Source organism: Cebus imitator, unplaced genomic scaffold (genome assembly GCF_001604975.1).
Source record: "Cebus imitator isolate Cc_AM_T3 unplaced genomic scaffold, Cebus_imitator-1.0 Scaffold205, whole genome shotgun sequence".
Lineage (NCBI taxonomy): Eukaryota > Metazoa > Chordata > Mammalia > Primates > Cebidae > Cebus > Cebus imitator.
Genome location: NW_016107520.1, coordinates 1,882,108 through 1,897,828, shown reverse-complemented (window position 1 = coordinate 1,897,828; position 15,721 = coordinate 1,882,108). Strand labels below are relative to the sequence as shown.

General features: G+C 41.7%; 1 protein-coding gene across 2 annotated transcripts in view; it reads right to left on the bottom strand.

Moving 5' to 3' along the window:
• Positions 1-13,301, bottom strand: part of UGT3A2 (UDP glycosyltransferase family 3 member A2) — a 30,508-nt gene extending 17,207 nt beyond the window's left edge. For both annotated transcript variants that reach the window (XM_017548262.2, XM_037745610.1), the window contains exons 1-4: positions 13,066-13,301; positions 10,657-10,758; positions 4,596-4,710; positions 1,334-1,865 (exon numbers count right to left, since the gene is read on the bottom strand). In XM_017548262.2, coding sequence (XP_017403751.1) covers positions 1,334-1,865; positions 4,596-4,710; positions 10,657-10,758; positions 13,066-13,159 — 843 coding nt within the window. In that variant the 5' untranslated portion in view covers positions 13,160-13,301. The remainder of the gene's footprint in view (positions 1-1,333; positions 1,866-4,595; positions 4,711-10,656; positions 10,759-13,065) is intronic.
• Positions 13,302-15,721: the final 2,420 nt, after the last annotated feature.

Sequence of the window (15,721 nt, the reverse complement as noted above, 5' to 3'; positions counted from 1 at the left end):
TTACCATTCCAAAGGACCTCTTTGAAACAGCCTTGTCATCATTTTTATAATTATAATGCAACATAAACCATTATAGAAAAATTGGAAGATGCAGTGAAGTAACATTTTTTTTTTTAATGTATATTGTCTCACAGCCATTACAACCCTTACTCCCACTGTTATCCTCTTAGCAATGTCCTCCCCTGACTCCATGATGGAGGCCTGACCCACCCACCTGATAGCTAAGGTTTCTGGTAAATCCCCACAGCTTTACTCATGCAATTGAATCTTCTACTGCACTAGTCTAGCCAGCACTGCCCAGGGAACCCAGTCTCATGGCCATGTCAATTACATCGTCACACACTGGGCCCCCTGCTCCCCAACCTGGGGTGCTTTCCCTCTCAGCTTCATTCCTAAAACTTCCTGCCACCAATGCAAAGCTCATATCACCCATAGATTATTCCCCAACTCTTCCTGCTCACCCAATGCAAGTTCAGAGGAGGAAGAGTAAACATTTTCGTGTCTGGAAAGCCCAGGCCCTCAGGGCCTCTGAAATACACGGTGGTGGAAATGTCACCTATATCATCTGAGCTTCTGTCCTTCTCCGTTATAAAAATGAAGATGATCACACCTCCCTACTGGTGGCAGGATATTAAATATGATAACTTCTGTAAAATGGGAACCCAGTGCTCAGAGGCAACAGCCGACCAACTCATCTTAGCTCTCCTCCCTTTGGAAAACTTCTCTGGCAGAGGTTCTAAGTTGTGAAGCTGTGCTGTGCATTCAAATCACCTGGGTAGCATTTGCAAATTACAGTGGCAGGGGTCCACCCCAGACAAATCAAGTCAGAAGATCTAGTTGGAGCCCAGAGCGAGGGCTCTATAGGCAAATAATACTGGAAGTTCTTGCTGTCAGTCCCATGCAGTTACACCCTGCTTACTCTGAATCCACATTGTTGTCTGTTTCATTGTGAGTAGCTTATCTCCTTAATAATTATTGCATGTAATGGGCACTAACTACATATTTATTGTACACGTGATCATACAAAATAAAAATGCAAACAAAAAATAAAATTTTAATTACAGGGCTTATTTTACCAAGGCTAGGACTAGGTTGTGGCAAGAGAGGAGACAGAGGAACTCATATGAAGATGCCCTTGATCTCATGATGGTGCAAGGCCTAACACTGTACTTGCCCAAACCTGAAATTCAGCACTTCCTTTAAAATCATGCCCTAGGTGCCTCCGTTGCCTATCCCACTTCAGCCTTAGGATCCCACGGGCAAGTGGCAGCCACCAACTATGCACTGAAGGCCTCTGTGTGAATTCTAAACTGAATGCTAAGGGTTCACTTACTTGTGGAACTGGTTTAATAGGTTTTTCCATCAAGCCCCCAACATAAACAGTGTTGGGAAGCAGGGGCTGGGCAAAATCAAAGGCAAAGTCAGAGTTAACGAACCACAACTCTGCTTTCCGTAGAAGATGAGACAAAACCGGCCTAGAGCCTTCTGTGAAATGCTCCTTGATGGTGTTGTCAAATACAGACTGCTGGTGCCATTGCCTCCTGCAGAAACTAAAGGACATCAGAAAATTTTTCACTCGGCCCCAGAAGTCCATGTGATCAGTCAGAAAGGAATGGAATACTGGCACATAAGACAAAGGGCTTGGTAGCCCAAATTCCAAAGAGCTGAATGAGGTGGGAAGAATGGCCACAAATGGCTTCTCAAGCTTCTCAGCAATCAGGAAGGGACAGTAGTCAAAAGTTTCAACTATCACCATGTCGAAGTTCTCATTCTTTAAGGAATCCATGATATCCTTTCTCCTTAAAAAATGATTGCACTGCAAAGCCAAGTATTCTAGAATGTTTAATAAGTTTTCAAATTTTTCCCTGTAAGAAAAAAATAAGTAATGAATATTCATGGAAGTGTTAAATTTACAATACATAAAAGTATCTTGAGATACAAAGAAAAATATCCCAGAGAAGCAACAACCTTTCTAGCAGTCACCCACATACATAACCAGTTTCCCACAAACACTCTCTGCCATCCATGATTATCCTGGCTTAAACGTTTCTACTCTTAGAGCGTACCTTTCTCCCTTCTCCTTTTCTCCCCTCATCCAAATCCCAACCACCATCAATGCCGATTCAAGGTCCTTCCACTCTGAGAGGCATCTCTGACTGCCGCAGATCTCACAGTTCTGTCTCCTTGATAAATTAGGTGACATTCTGTTTAGCCCTCATTTACATGTGGACTTTTTATGAGTGATTGTCTTATTTACCCAGCCAAACTGTGTAAGTAACTTGATAATAGAGTTTGTCAGTATTGATGATATGTGCTATGTTTTTAGCACTGTGTGTTTGCATATAGAGATTTCCTCAACCAAGGAACTCTTTGATTACATTACAACCAAAAATCTCAGCTGAAAGTGAGAATTCCACCTTTCTATCCCTGGGAGTTAAGCAATGGGAAAAACAAAAACAAAGGAAACCTGATTTTTGAAACAGGTTATTTGTTTTCTTTATTATTATTTCTTTCTTTATTGTTTACTTATATTTTTATTTTACATATTTTTATTTATTATTTATTTAATTATTTATTATTACTATTTCTTTCCACCTCAATGCAATCTGTGGTGTTCAGATAAGATAATGTCAAAGCTTTACTGACATGTGCCTATCTATGCAAAGGGACGATTCTTTTGCAATGTATTCCCAATAGTGCCTGCATAGAATATGATCCTATTTTACAGAATGTTGGGGAAATAGGTGAGGATGCCTAGGCCAGCTGCAATAAGTGCAAGAGCTCTAGCTATCAGAAAACTACTGACTGCATGGAAGACTGAGAGAATCAATTCCCTAACCACATGTAACGTGTACACCACTCTGCCATTGCCCTCCAGTTAGAGAAGGTCCCTTACTAGTGATATGCAGTTTGGCTGAAGTCATCCTCTGCTGCACGTGTTTAAAGCTTCACATAACAAAGGAAAGGTTGCCAAACATTTTTGAAACCTTCAGTAATGGGCTGGGCGTGGTGGCTCACGCCTGTATCCCAGGACTTTGGGAGGCCAAGACGGGTGGATCACCTGAAGTTAAGAATTTGAAACCAGCCTGGCCAACATGGTGAAATTTCATCAATACTAATAATATAAAAATTAGCTGGGCGTGGTGGTACACACCTGTAATCTCAGCTACTTGGGAAGCTGATGCAGGAGAATAGATTGAACCCTGGAAGCAGAGGTTGCAGTGAGCCCAGACCACACCATTGCACTCCAGCCTGGGCGACAAAAGAAAAACTCTATCTCAAAAAAAAAAATTTAGTAATGTAGTAAAACTTTTTAGAATGTAGTTCATTAGTCATATTTATAATTAAGCTAATAAAATATTTTATTTATTTATTTATTGAGACAGAGTCTTGCTCTGTCGCCAGGTGCCAGGCTGGAGTGCAGTGGCTCGATCTTGGCTCACTGCAACCTCCACCTCCCAGGTTCAAGCAGCTCTCCTGCCTCAGCCTCCCGAGTAGCTGGGACTACAGACGCACACCACCACGCCCAGCTAATTTTTATATTTTAGTAGAGATGGGGTTTCACTATGTTGGCCAGGATGGTCTTGATCTCTAGACCTCGTGATCTGCCTGCCTCGGCCTCCCAAAGTGCTGGGATTACAGGCGTGAGCCACTGCACCCAGCTGCTAATAAAATATTTTAAGAATGCACTCTTACTCACACCTGTCCTTAAAAATATTAAACTGGGTAAGAAGAGGCAAGGCTTATGCTTAAAATATGTAACTAACTATGCAAGATGATAAGGCTAAGGGTCAAATAGGTGGGTTAGATCCGATATATAGAGGAGAGAATGCAGTGCTCCGGCTTGGGTGAGGAGGGAGGCTTTATGGAAAAAGTCAGATTTGAGCACTACCTTGACTACTGAGTAGAATTTTCAAGGAAAGAAGAGTAGTTAAGGCCACTGTGCTTAACAAAGATAGGCCTGGATTTCTGTGTTTTCTCTTTTATGTCTAAAATTTAAAAGTTATGTGTTTTTTCCCATCCAGATTAAGCAAAATGAGTCAGTTTCATGTTTCGTTTTGTACCAGGTTGATTGCTTTTTAAAAAAACTTTGCATGGCTATATGTTTAACTTCTATAAAAGCAATATTCATAAGCCTTTTTATTTATGAATATATATGAAAAGAAAGGAAGACAGTAAGTGGGAAAAGGTGACTCCAATTTTCCCATCAACAATGAAAAGTTGAGGGGCGTATCCAAATTTCTGTGTTGGGGAGGTTATAGGCAACGATTGTAGGTGAAGCGTTGCAAGGAAGTCCAGGAGAAACAATTGCCTACTTTCTACAGAAAAGCATTCATGCTTATAGCATAAGGAAGATAGTACAGAGTAAAGAATTTCCAGTGACTTTACTGGATGATGTGGCGTGCAATACTCATCTACTCCCCCTATGATCTGTCTCTCCATCTATCAATCAATCCGTTCATCTGTCCATCCATCATCCATCCACCCATCCATCACTTCCTCTTATCCTCTTTCCAAGTACCCATGCATCCATCCATTCATTTGTATGATTAAAATAGTGACTCTTTGGTTCAAAGAATTAAAAAAACAATTACCTTCCACATAAAGCTTCTTCCAGAAAGAAATTGAAACTCTTCTTAAATTCTCTTTGATGATCTTCAGGTGGAAGCCAACCGATAACTTGGTATGATTTTTCCTCCTTTTTAAAATCTTAAGAAAACAGCGACAGGTTAAAACAAGTTAAATATGCTACACAAAAGAGTGACATTAGCATAACAATATCAAAACTTATTTCAAAGATTATTTATTTGAAAGGTTGCTTCTTTAAGTGTTTTTTAATGTATACATTCATTTATTTTTGAAACGGAGTCTTACTCTGTCATCTAGGCTAGAGTACAATAGCACAATTCTAGCTCTTCGCAGTCTCAGGCTTCTGAGTTCAAGTAGTCTTCTTACCTCAGCCTCCCAAGTAGCTGGAAATACAGGCACGCATGACCACACCTGGCTAATTTTTTTAATTTTTTGTAGAGACAGGGTCTCTCTATACTGCCTAGGCTGGATCCGAACTTCTGACCTCAAGCGATTCTCCTGCTTCAGCCTCACAAGCCGCGGAATTACAGGTGTGAGCCGCTGGGACCAGCCTTCTTTTTTTATCTCATTTTGCTGCTTTCTCATTCAATCTTATAAAGTGATGAACATTTATTGAAATCGTTACAATAATTCAAGATTTCTTTTTCGGTTTAAAGTTATAGAAGCTTCAATTTAAAAGTATAGCTATTTGTCTCATTTTACAGGTCAAGAAAACAAAGGTTAATTTAGTTTAAAATAATTTGTCAAAATTACACTCACAGAAAGTGGTAGTTTGTATTTAAATACACTATGTCTGTTTGATTCCAGAGCCTCTGTTCTTTCTGTTTTACAAAACAATTATTTTTATTATTTAAAATGATACATGCAAATAATTTTTAAATTCAGTCAAAAAGGACTAACAGACTTCATTGAAAGAGTAGTCCCCATCACCTCGACTGACCAGCTTGGCCCTTCTTCACTACCCACGTGTAATAAGAAGTCTGACTCCATTTTCGCTGTTTGCCTCTTGACAAATTTCAAGCCCCATTTCCCCTTCCCCTTCCTATGCTTCATCTGAGCAAACTGGTAAGAAAACCTACACCTTCTCTCTTATCCCTGGTAGGAGTTTCAACCCATGCAAGTCAGGACAATGAAGGGAGATCCTCAGCCCATCCTAACCCCTCCTCATAATCAAAACTCAAGCCAGTCATCCCTCCCTGCTCTCTAAAGCCATTTTTCTGATTTGCCTGGTAGCCTGTCCTGCTATTCCAAAAAAGAAAAAAAGGAAAAAAAAAAAAAAACCCTCACCCTATGAGTCATAAACCTTTCATAGTGTGCCTTCATCAGATGACAACCAAACCGAATTCTGTGTAAGGATTGGGGGTATATTAACACATAGACCCACACATATTAAGGTCCTCATATTCGAGCTAACTGAAATGAAAGACTCTATCCAAGTAGCTACTGGCAAATCCTTTGCAGTCATAGAGTTAGCTAGCATGTTCTTTTCCGTGCTGATTTTAAAAGCCACAGTGTGTCTTCACCTTGGGAGAAACACAATGCGTGGCTATCCATGGTGTACTTCAGCAGCCTTACTATTGCCCACAATCTTTGCAGCAAGATCCACTGCTTCTAGTTTTCTTCAGGAGTATAGACATAATATTACATTGAGGGTGTCCTCCTCTGAGGAGATTCATTTGCCACACTCATTTAAGACATAGAAACATTCGAAAAGGAGCTCACGAAGAGGATAAGCCATTGTCCTATGCAAAGTATCAGACCCAGGCCCTCAATTACATTCCAAAGTATCATTTGGTTAGCTGAAGGCCTCTCCATCCCCAATACTATTAAGAAACAACTATTGAGCCTCCCTGTGCCCATAATGTTACAAGCCCAACATCTTTTAGGCCTTTTTGCATTCTAAAGACAACATATTCCTTACTTGTAAATTTTACTTAGGTCCACTAATGTTTATTACTTAAAAATCAGCCAACATTGAACAGGATCTCCTGTAACAGAAGGCTCCAGAATCTATCCAAGTTGCCATATAACAGGCACTCTCATTAGTGCTTCCCAGAGACACCTGCACTGTAAAGGCTTTAGCATCCTCTTTTCATGCCACCTGGGGTTCTTCTGAGCACCTGTTATGGCTGTTTCAGTTTCCTATTGTTGCTTTAACAAATTACAACAAAGTCATTGGCTTAACACAACACAAGGTATTATAGTTTGGGAGATCAGAAGTCCAAAATGGGTCTCATTAGAATAAAATCAAGCTGTGGGTAGAGCCACATTTCTTCTGAAGGCTCTAGAGAACAATCCATTTTCTTGCCTTTTCCAGCTTCTTGAGGCTGCCTGCATCCCTGGATCATGGCCCACTTCCAAAAGTCAACCACATCTGCTTCTGATCTCTTCTTTCATCACCACTTCTTTAACTCTCCTACCACTTTCTTTCCTTTATAACAGGGATGTCCAATCTTTTGTCTTCCCTGGGCCACGTTGGAAGAAGAAGAATTGTCTTGGGCCACATATAAAATACATTAATGATGGCTAATGAGCTAAAAAAAATAGCAAAAATAATCTCATAATGTTTTAAGAAAGTTTATGAATTTGTGTTGGGCCACATTCAAAGCAGTCCTGGGCCGCGTGCAGCTGTGGGTCATGAGCTGGACAAGCTTCTGTTATAGGAACTCTTCTAATTACATTGGACTCACCTGGGTAATCCATGATAATCTCCCTGTCTCAAAATCCTTCTATTAATCACATCTGCGAAGATCCTTTTGCTATGCAAAATAGCACAATAATAATTACAGGAATTCGGACATCTATATCTTCAGAGGGGGGCATTATTTGCCTACCACACTGTGTTCTCTAGATCCCAGACATTCATATACATCCCTCATGGAATGAAAATGTGTTCATTCTATCCCAACATCCCTCAAAGTCTCAAACAATTATATCATCAATTCAAAGTGAAAAATCTCATCTAAACCTCATCACCTCAGAATTCCCAAATCACATCATCCAAATAATCTACATCAAGCGTGGGTAAGAGTCTGGGTATAATCCATCCAGTGGGTCTCACTATGTTGGCCAGGCTGGAGCACAATTGTGTGATAATGGCTCTCTGCAGCTCCGGCCACCAGGGCTCACACGATCCTCCTGCCTCAGCTTCCTAAGTAGCTGAGAACACAGGAGCATGCCACCATGCCCAGCTAATATTTTATTTTTATTTTTAGCAGAGATGAAGTCTCACTATATTGCCCAGGTGAGTTTCAACTCCTGGGCTCAATTTATCCTCCCACCTCAGCCTCACAAAGTGCTGGGATTACAGATGTGAGCCACTACACCTGGCCAGGAGTTTCTCAAAGTTTATTGAAACTGCCACCATTCATTTTTAATCGAACTTTTAATTTAAATCAATTTACTTTAGTTACACTTTTTGAAATTAAGAAATAATTGTCTTAAAAATGAGTATGCTACAACTATTTAATCAGATATCCAGTTAAGGCAGACACAAAGGGAGCTAAATGACATTCAGTGGAGAATATGAAACCTAATTAAAATATATTAAAATGGTTTTAAGCAGGGACTCAAAAAGACATCTGTATACCAGTGTTCGTACCAGCATTGTTCATAATAGTCAAAAAATAGTCACAATAGAGAAAGCCAATTACGTGGCTGAACAGCCTTTTGCTTATATCCATCAATGGATTAATGGATAAACAAATGTGCTGTATCCATAAAATTGAATATTTATCCAACCATACAAAAGAAGTTCTAACACACGCTACAATATGAATGAACCTAGAAGATATTATGCTAAGTGAAGCAAGCCAGACATAACAGGACAAATATTGTATCATTTTACTTATATGCAGTACCCAGAATAGTCAAATTAATAGAGAAATAGATAGAATAATGGTTATCAGGGGCTGAAGGTAGGGGATAAATAACAGAAGTCACTGTTTAATAGGTAGAGTTCCACTTCATGATGATGAAAAACTTCTGAAGAGGGATGGTGATCATGGTCATACAACAATGTGAATGTCCTTAAAGCCTCTAAACTGTACATTTGAAAATTGAGGCCCAGTGCCGTGGCTTCTGACTGTAATCCCAGCACTTTGGAAGGCCAAGGTAAGCAGATCATCCGAGGTCAGAAGTTTGAGACCAGCCTGGCCAACATGGTAAAATGCTGTCTCTACTAAAAATACAAAAAAATTAGCTGGGCATGGTGGCACACGCCTGATGGCACGCACCTAAGGTCCCAGTTACTTGGGAGGCTAAGACATGAGAATCATTTGAACCCAGGCGATGGAGGTTGCAGTGAGCCAAGATCACACCATGGCACTCCAGCCTGGGCAACAGAGCAAGACTCTGTCTCATTTAAAAAAAAAAAAAAAAAAAAGAAAGAAAATGGCTAAAATGGTAGATTGTATGTTATATATATTTTACCACAATGAAATTTTAAATTTTAAAGGAAAAAATGTAGATTAAAAAACAGTTTTGGCCAGGCACGGTGGTTCATGTCTGTAATCCCAGCACTTTGGGAGGCTAAGGTGGGTGGATTACCTGAGGTCAGGAGTTCAAGACCAGCCTGGCCAACATGGTGAAACCCTGTCTCTAATAAAAGTACAAAAATTAGCCAGGCATGGTAGTACATGCCTATAATCCCAGCTACTCGGGAGGCTGAGGCAGGAGAATTGCTTGAGCCTGGAAGACAGTAGTTGCAATGAGCCAAGATTATCCCACTGCACTCCAGCCTGGCTGACAGAGTGAGACTATCACAAAAAAAAAAAAAAAAAAAAAAAAAAAAAAAAAAAAAAAAAAAAAAAAAAAAAAAAAAAAAAAAAAAAAAAAAAAAAAAAAAAAAAAGAACAATAGCAAAGCTTGATGTTACCTTCAAAGATTTATAATATTTCAGAATTTTGTTCCTCAAAGATGCTTACTTTTGGATTTTTTTTCTTTTTTAAATTATAGCTTTAGGAGGGGCATGTCCAGGTGTGTTGCATGTGTGTATTTGCATGATGCTGGGGTTTGGGCTTTTCCCTGAGCAACACTTCCATATTGAGCAATTTGGAGCATAAAACCTAAATCCACCCAACTCTGTTATCAACCAAATCTTGAGCAAATCTGTTAAGTTCAGGGTTTCTGTTTCCTTGTGGATCAACAGAAAGGTTGATAAGATCTATGAGCTTCATTCTGGCTGAAATTCTTTGGATTTAATAACTCCATTAAGACCATCTGAAATCACTATGTGGAAATTTGTAGGCAGCCATTTATTTTTAAGAATGCAAGACCATCTCAGTGATAGACTTCTAACTTAGCTGCATAAATAAGGGGCCCCCTGAGAAAGCTTAGTTAAATTCCAGATATCACAAAAAGAGAAACAGTAATATATAAAAAGAAAATTGATTCTTACATAAAAGAATTGTTAAATAAGGTTGAATATTTCTGTTCCATTTGTATATATAGAGAGTCTTTGAGATGGAGGCTTTCTCTGTTGCCCTGGCTGGTGTGCAGTGGTGCATTCCCAGCTCACCGCAGCTTCTGCCTACCGGTTCAAATGATCCTCCACCCTCAGCCTCCCAAGCAGCTGAAATCACAAGTGGGTGCCACTATGTTCCGCTAATTTTTGTATTTTTTTAGAGACGAAGTCTCCCTATATTGACCAGGCTGGTCTCAAACTCCTGAGCTCAAATGATCCACCTGTCTCAGCCTCCTAAAGTGCTGGGATTACACCTCACCCATCCCTGTTCAATATATTTTTTAAGCCATGTTATAAAGTAGTATTGTTAAAATAATCCGTAATAATCAGCAGATGGTTGCTTGGATGCAGTAGAAGTCAAGTAAGAGGGGAAAAAAAAATGGGAGTATGGAATGTTGAGTCATGGTAATCAGAGCCTAAGAAGCTTTTTGGCACTTTATGCGCACGCGCGCACACACACACACACACACACACACACACACCCTTTTCATTTTTCCAATTGAATTCAATTTAAAAAAAATATTTTGCTAACCCTTTCTATGCAAAAGGCATTTGGCTCTTTGCTTGGAGTAGGAGAAATCAAGAAAAGTGAGAAAAGATACCTGGCATAACAGGACCTCTTCTGTGGTTTAGCATGGTGACATTATGACCATGACCTTGAAGAATCTGAGAAACCCGGTCCATCAGTAGATGATGGCTTCCACCTAGGAATAATTAACAGCTTTAGTTCTGTAATGATTGGAACACAGTGTCTGAAGTCAGTAGTGATAAATCCAGGAGAGGAAAGGCAGGGAAACAGGACGCAGAGAGTGAGTGGAGGAAAATGAGTTTTGCCAGTCTCATATCCCTCTGGGTAAAACTCAGCCCACTCACCCAGAGCACGGCTGCCCAAATCCTTACCTGTGGCTCGCCTCTGTGAGAGATTGCCTCTTGTGATTCACAGTATCCAAGTCAGTGTAATGAGCTACTATGTACTTAGGCTGTGGGAGTTCCTCATCCTAAGGTACACATACATTTTAACTAAGGCCTTATGGAGACACAGAGTCCAAAAGAAATAACTGTGTGGGTGGAAGTACAGGTGTGGTGTTGTACAAATGAATGTGAATGGTTCCTAAAATACAATCAATAAGAGCTGTTTCTGGGATCCTGCTCTTTGGACATTTATGCTGCTATAGGCGATAGAAATCTTAAAAGGAGATAGAAATCATCACTGGGACAGAGGGAATGTGGGGCCACTACTTAGAACCCAAATCCTTAAGATTCTAATGTATTTGAAAAGAATGTACTTAATTTAGGTAAACAGTGATCAAGTTCTAATTAAGACATTTGAGGGCAACTGGGGAGCCCTTGTGGTGGGACTGCTGGATCCTGGTTGCACAAGATACTAGGGAAACACTGATTCCACAAAAACCCTACCACCCTAAAAGAAACTTGATCCTCTAAGGAGGTACAAGGTTCATGAAATCAATGTCTTCTCTTAGTACATGTTCTGATAACACAGCCTTCGTTTGACTTTGAGGATCTCAGCAGTATAGAAAGGAAGATCAGAAGAGAAGGTAATGTAATGGTAAACACCAGATGTTTGGGGGTGGGGTGGAAGGGGAGTAGAGAAGTAGTGTGCAGATCTCTGAATGACTCAGTTTACTTATACCCAGACTTGAATAATCTAAAGCAACAAGTACAAATCTGCCACAGGTCTTGCTCACTTTAATCCATGTGAGAACAGGGAGCCAGGAAGAAGGGGTCCCCACAGAAACACCCATTCATGGTGGAACCTGGGGAGTCAGATGGCATTCTGGGGCAAAGACCAGGATTCCAGCACCTCAGAAACGACACCAGCTCCCTCTTGGAGTCGGAGGAAGGAGGGCCATGTACTTTCAAGAAGTTAAGAAGTTCTGTTGCTTTACTGCTACTAACACTCAGAAAGACAGGAAAAAGTCTTCAGAGGGACTGGCATGGTTTCTTAAACAGTGATTTTTGAAAATCCCAGTGAAAAGGGCTTCAGAGTGGAATTTGTGGAGAGTGTGGTCTTGCGGCAAGAAACCCTGAGTTAATTCCTCATGGGACATTAGGGAGGCCACATGTACTCTTAAGAAACGTATCTCACTCCCCGTCCCTCAGTTGCCCTCTCAGGAAATCAAAAGTGGCACTGAATTAGATGATCCGTTGTTCCTTCAGCTGTGTGAGCCCTGACTGATCGAAAAGGAATCCATTAAAACCCACTATAGATTGAAGTAAAGTCTTGGGGAAGCTCGTTCCTGGGATGATCCCTTTATGCTGATATATGTTTCTCTTTCATCTTCTATTCCCTTTGGGGTAAAAGTAAAAGAAATAAATCTGAGGCCCAAAATGCAGAATTAATAGTCCCATGAATCCCTCAAAAACTGTCAGCGGCACAGGTAAAAGGAAGAAAGATCTGAATGACCTGGGTCCTCTCCTCAGCCCTGGGCGGTTCTCCAGGTCTCCTCTGGAGGAAAACTCCACTGGCCTTGCAGCCCTGAAATACCTGCCTGCGCCACCCTGGCTCGGGATGAGCTTCACAGAATTTGCAGTGCTGCCCTCAGGAGCGCCTTTCCCTGGTCTCCAAGAGCTTGAAAACACCCGCCATCGTTTGCACTGGAAGCTACTGCGCATCCCCAAACACACACCCTGTGGAGCTTAGGGTGAGCCTCTGAAAGTCCCACTGCGCCCTGGAGAAGGCGGTCCAGGATCTCAAGCTCTGGGATGAATCTCAAATTTCCAGCCCCAGCCCTATCCGATGGGGAGCGCGTCCTGAACAGGAAGAGAGAGGAAAGGAGAGTCTCTTTTTTCCAAAACTATTTTCCCCCCTCAGCAACAGAAACCCCTCTGTGTCCCACAGCCGGATGGGCTTCCTTCTCCAGCCGGGCCGCAAGCCTAGCCTAGCCTGGAAAATCACTTGGATGACTCTGATCAAGCGCTGTTCGCTGAACCCCTTGTGGCGCGGGTATCCGGGACGTGCCTGTCTGGGAATTCTCTGGCCAAGCACTCACCTACTGTAGATATTGTCAGGATTTTGGCGGCCTCTGACAGCAGGACCCCAGGGAGAAGGAACCCCACTAGAAGCAGCACGCGCTGCCCAGCCATGCTCACTTCCACAGGAGCCGCGGGTCTCAGCCTGGGCTGCTCGCTCTGCGCCGGGCTAAGGGACCTGGTGCACCTCAGTGCGCCAAAGGCACTGGCTATGGGAAAAGGTAGGAGAGAGGATCCTGCCAGTCTTCTCTTCTGTCCATCCCCTCTTGCCCGCTGCCCCCTCCTCCCTCGTGCTCCATTGGATAATCTATTCTCACTCTACCAAACTACCAGCAGTCAGTAGGAGGGGTCGGTGAGCCCATCCTTAACCCTTCTCTGTCCGTGTGATCACAGCCCACTCGCCTGGAAAATTCTTACTGTGAGCCAGGAATGGCAGGAACCCCAGTAAATCGCGCTGATGAAAGCTCTATCTCCATGGGACCCACTTCTCTTTTGCCAACGCTATGTGAATTTACCTACTCTAATTCCCGTCTAACTGCCTCTATTAGCTCACACCGCCAGCCCCATGATATACTTCCTGAGACACTTGCTTAATCTTAATTCAAGAGAATCACTTGAAACCTGGAGGTGGGGGTTGCAGTGAGCCGACACTGCGCCACTGCACTCCAGCTAGGGCAACAGAATGAGACGTCCTCTCCAAAAAAAATCTTAATCTTGAGCTGATGTCCTAAGCCCAAGACTACCCAAGCAGGGAATCCCCAAGGGGAATCAGTCTACCATCCCTGGACTCTCTCTCTTAGTGCCTCTTTAGAAGGTAACATTCCGAAGGCTAGAGTCCTAACTCTGGAAGTCTAGGTCTGTACCTGGGGGGCTGAAATTCAAAAGCTGAGACTATCATTCTGAATGGTATCCTGAAATAGGACGGGTGAATCTTTCCATAATTTCTAAGAGCACATGCTCAAGACAGCTTGTAATTCTGCCTCCTTGCTATGTCAGCCCTAGGGAGGGCAGGGATCACTATGTCCGGTAGTCCCCTTTACACACTCTGTGCTCAAACTAAGACTTGCTTTAGGAAAGGCTTTCAGTGCAACTCTAAACAAGCAGAGAAATCCTTGATTGCAGTGGGTCCTTGAATTCTGCTTGTATTATCCCTGCCTTCTTCAGTCTACAGCTGTTATTTTTTCTCATTGGAATTTAAAGCATTACATTCTTATGCATTCGTGCATCCCTCACCTAACCACGCCTAAAGAGAGAGAGAAGTGTGAGAAGGGCAAGGTTTACCAGACATCACAGGGCTCTAGTTCGTCTATTATTCTTGTATTGTTCATAATACATTAGCAAAATAAAGGATTTGTTATCAAACTCCAAGATTTTTATTTATTCAAAAATTATATTGATAGCTTTTTTGGGGGGTGGGGGGGAGATGGAGTCTCGCTCTGTTACCCAGGCTGGAGAGCAGTGGCATGATTTCGGCTCGCTGCAACCTCTGCCTCCCAGGTGCAAGCAATTCTCTGGTCTTAGCTTCACAAGTAGCTGGGATTACAGGCACCCACCACCACACCTGATTTTTGTATTTTTTTGTAGAGACAGGTTTCACCATGTTGGCCAGGCAGGTCTTGAACTCCTGACCTCAAGTGATCCACCTGTCTTGGCCCCCCAGAGTGCTGGGATTATAGGTGTGAACTGCCATGCCCAGCTGATAGTTATTTATTATCCAAGGCATTGTTCTGTCAGGCAAACTGATACTAAACACACTAAGAAATAAAATATATAGTACATTAATGGCAAATGCTACTAAGAAAAATCAAATGGAAATGAGATATAAAGAGTTAGTTATCAGATTCGTTAATGTTTTAAATAGCATGATTCCAAAGAACTCTAAAATATTATAGGAGTATCAGAGATACTTGAACCCAAAATTTGATTATATTAAGTAGTTACTGTTGCTTTGAAGAAGAGTTCTAAGTAATTATGGTTGTAAATATAAAGAAATTCCAGCTGGGCCCGGTGGCTCACGCCTGTAATCTCAGTACCACTTTGGGAGGCTGAGGCAGGCGGATCATGAGGTCAGGAGTTCAAGAGCAGCCTGGCCAAAATAGTGAAAACCCGTCTCTACTAAAAATGCAAAAATTAGCCAGGCATGGTGGTGTGTGCCTGTGGTCCCACCTACTCGGGAGGCTGAGGCAAAAGAATCACTTGAAACCGGGAGGTGGAGGTTGCAGTAAGCCGATATGACACCACTGAACTCCAGCTTGGGCAACAGAAGGAGACTTCCTCCCCCCGCAAAAAAAAGAAAACAAAGAAAGAAAGAAATTTATTGGCCGTTAAGATACATTCTGAAACATTTACAGATTCACTCTTATGATTTCTGGGATTTGCTTCAAAATAATAGGTTGTGAGGGTAAGCAAGGTTAAATGTGGGTGGCAATACAAGAAAAGAGAATTTGCAAGGAGTTAGTAAACGTTGAAGCTGAATGTTTGGCATAAAGAAGCTTTACTTCTGTGAATGTTTGAAATTTTTCATTAAGATGTTTTTATAGCTCTTCCGCTATAATTCTTTTTTTTTTTTTTGGTATTATAGCAATTTTTCCTCTATACACATAGGCTACTCATTAAATGCATATATATGAACAATTATAGTTTTAGGTGTTATATCTTCCAGGGAAGTTAATCCTC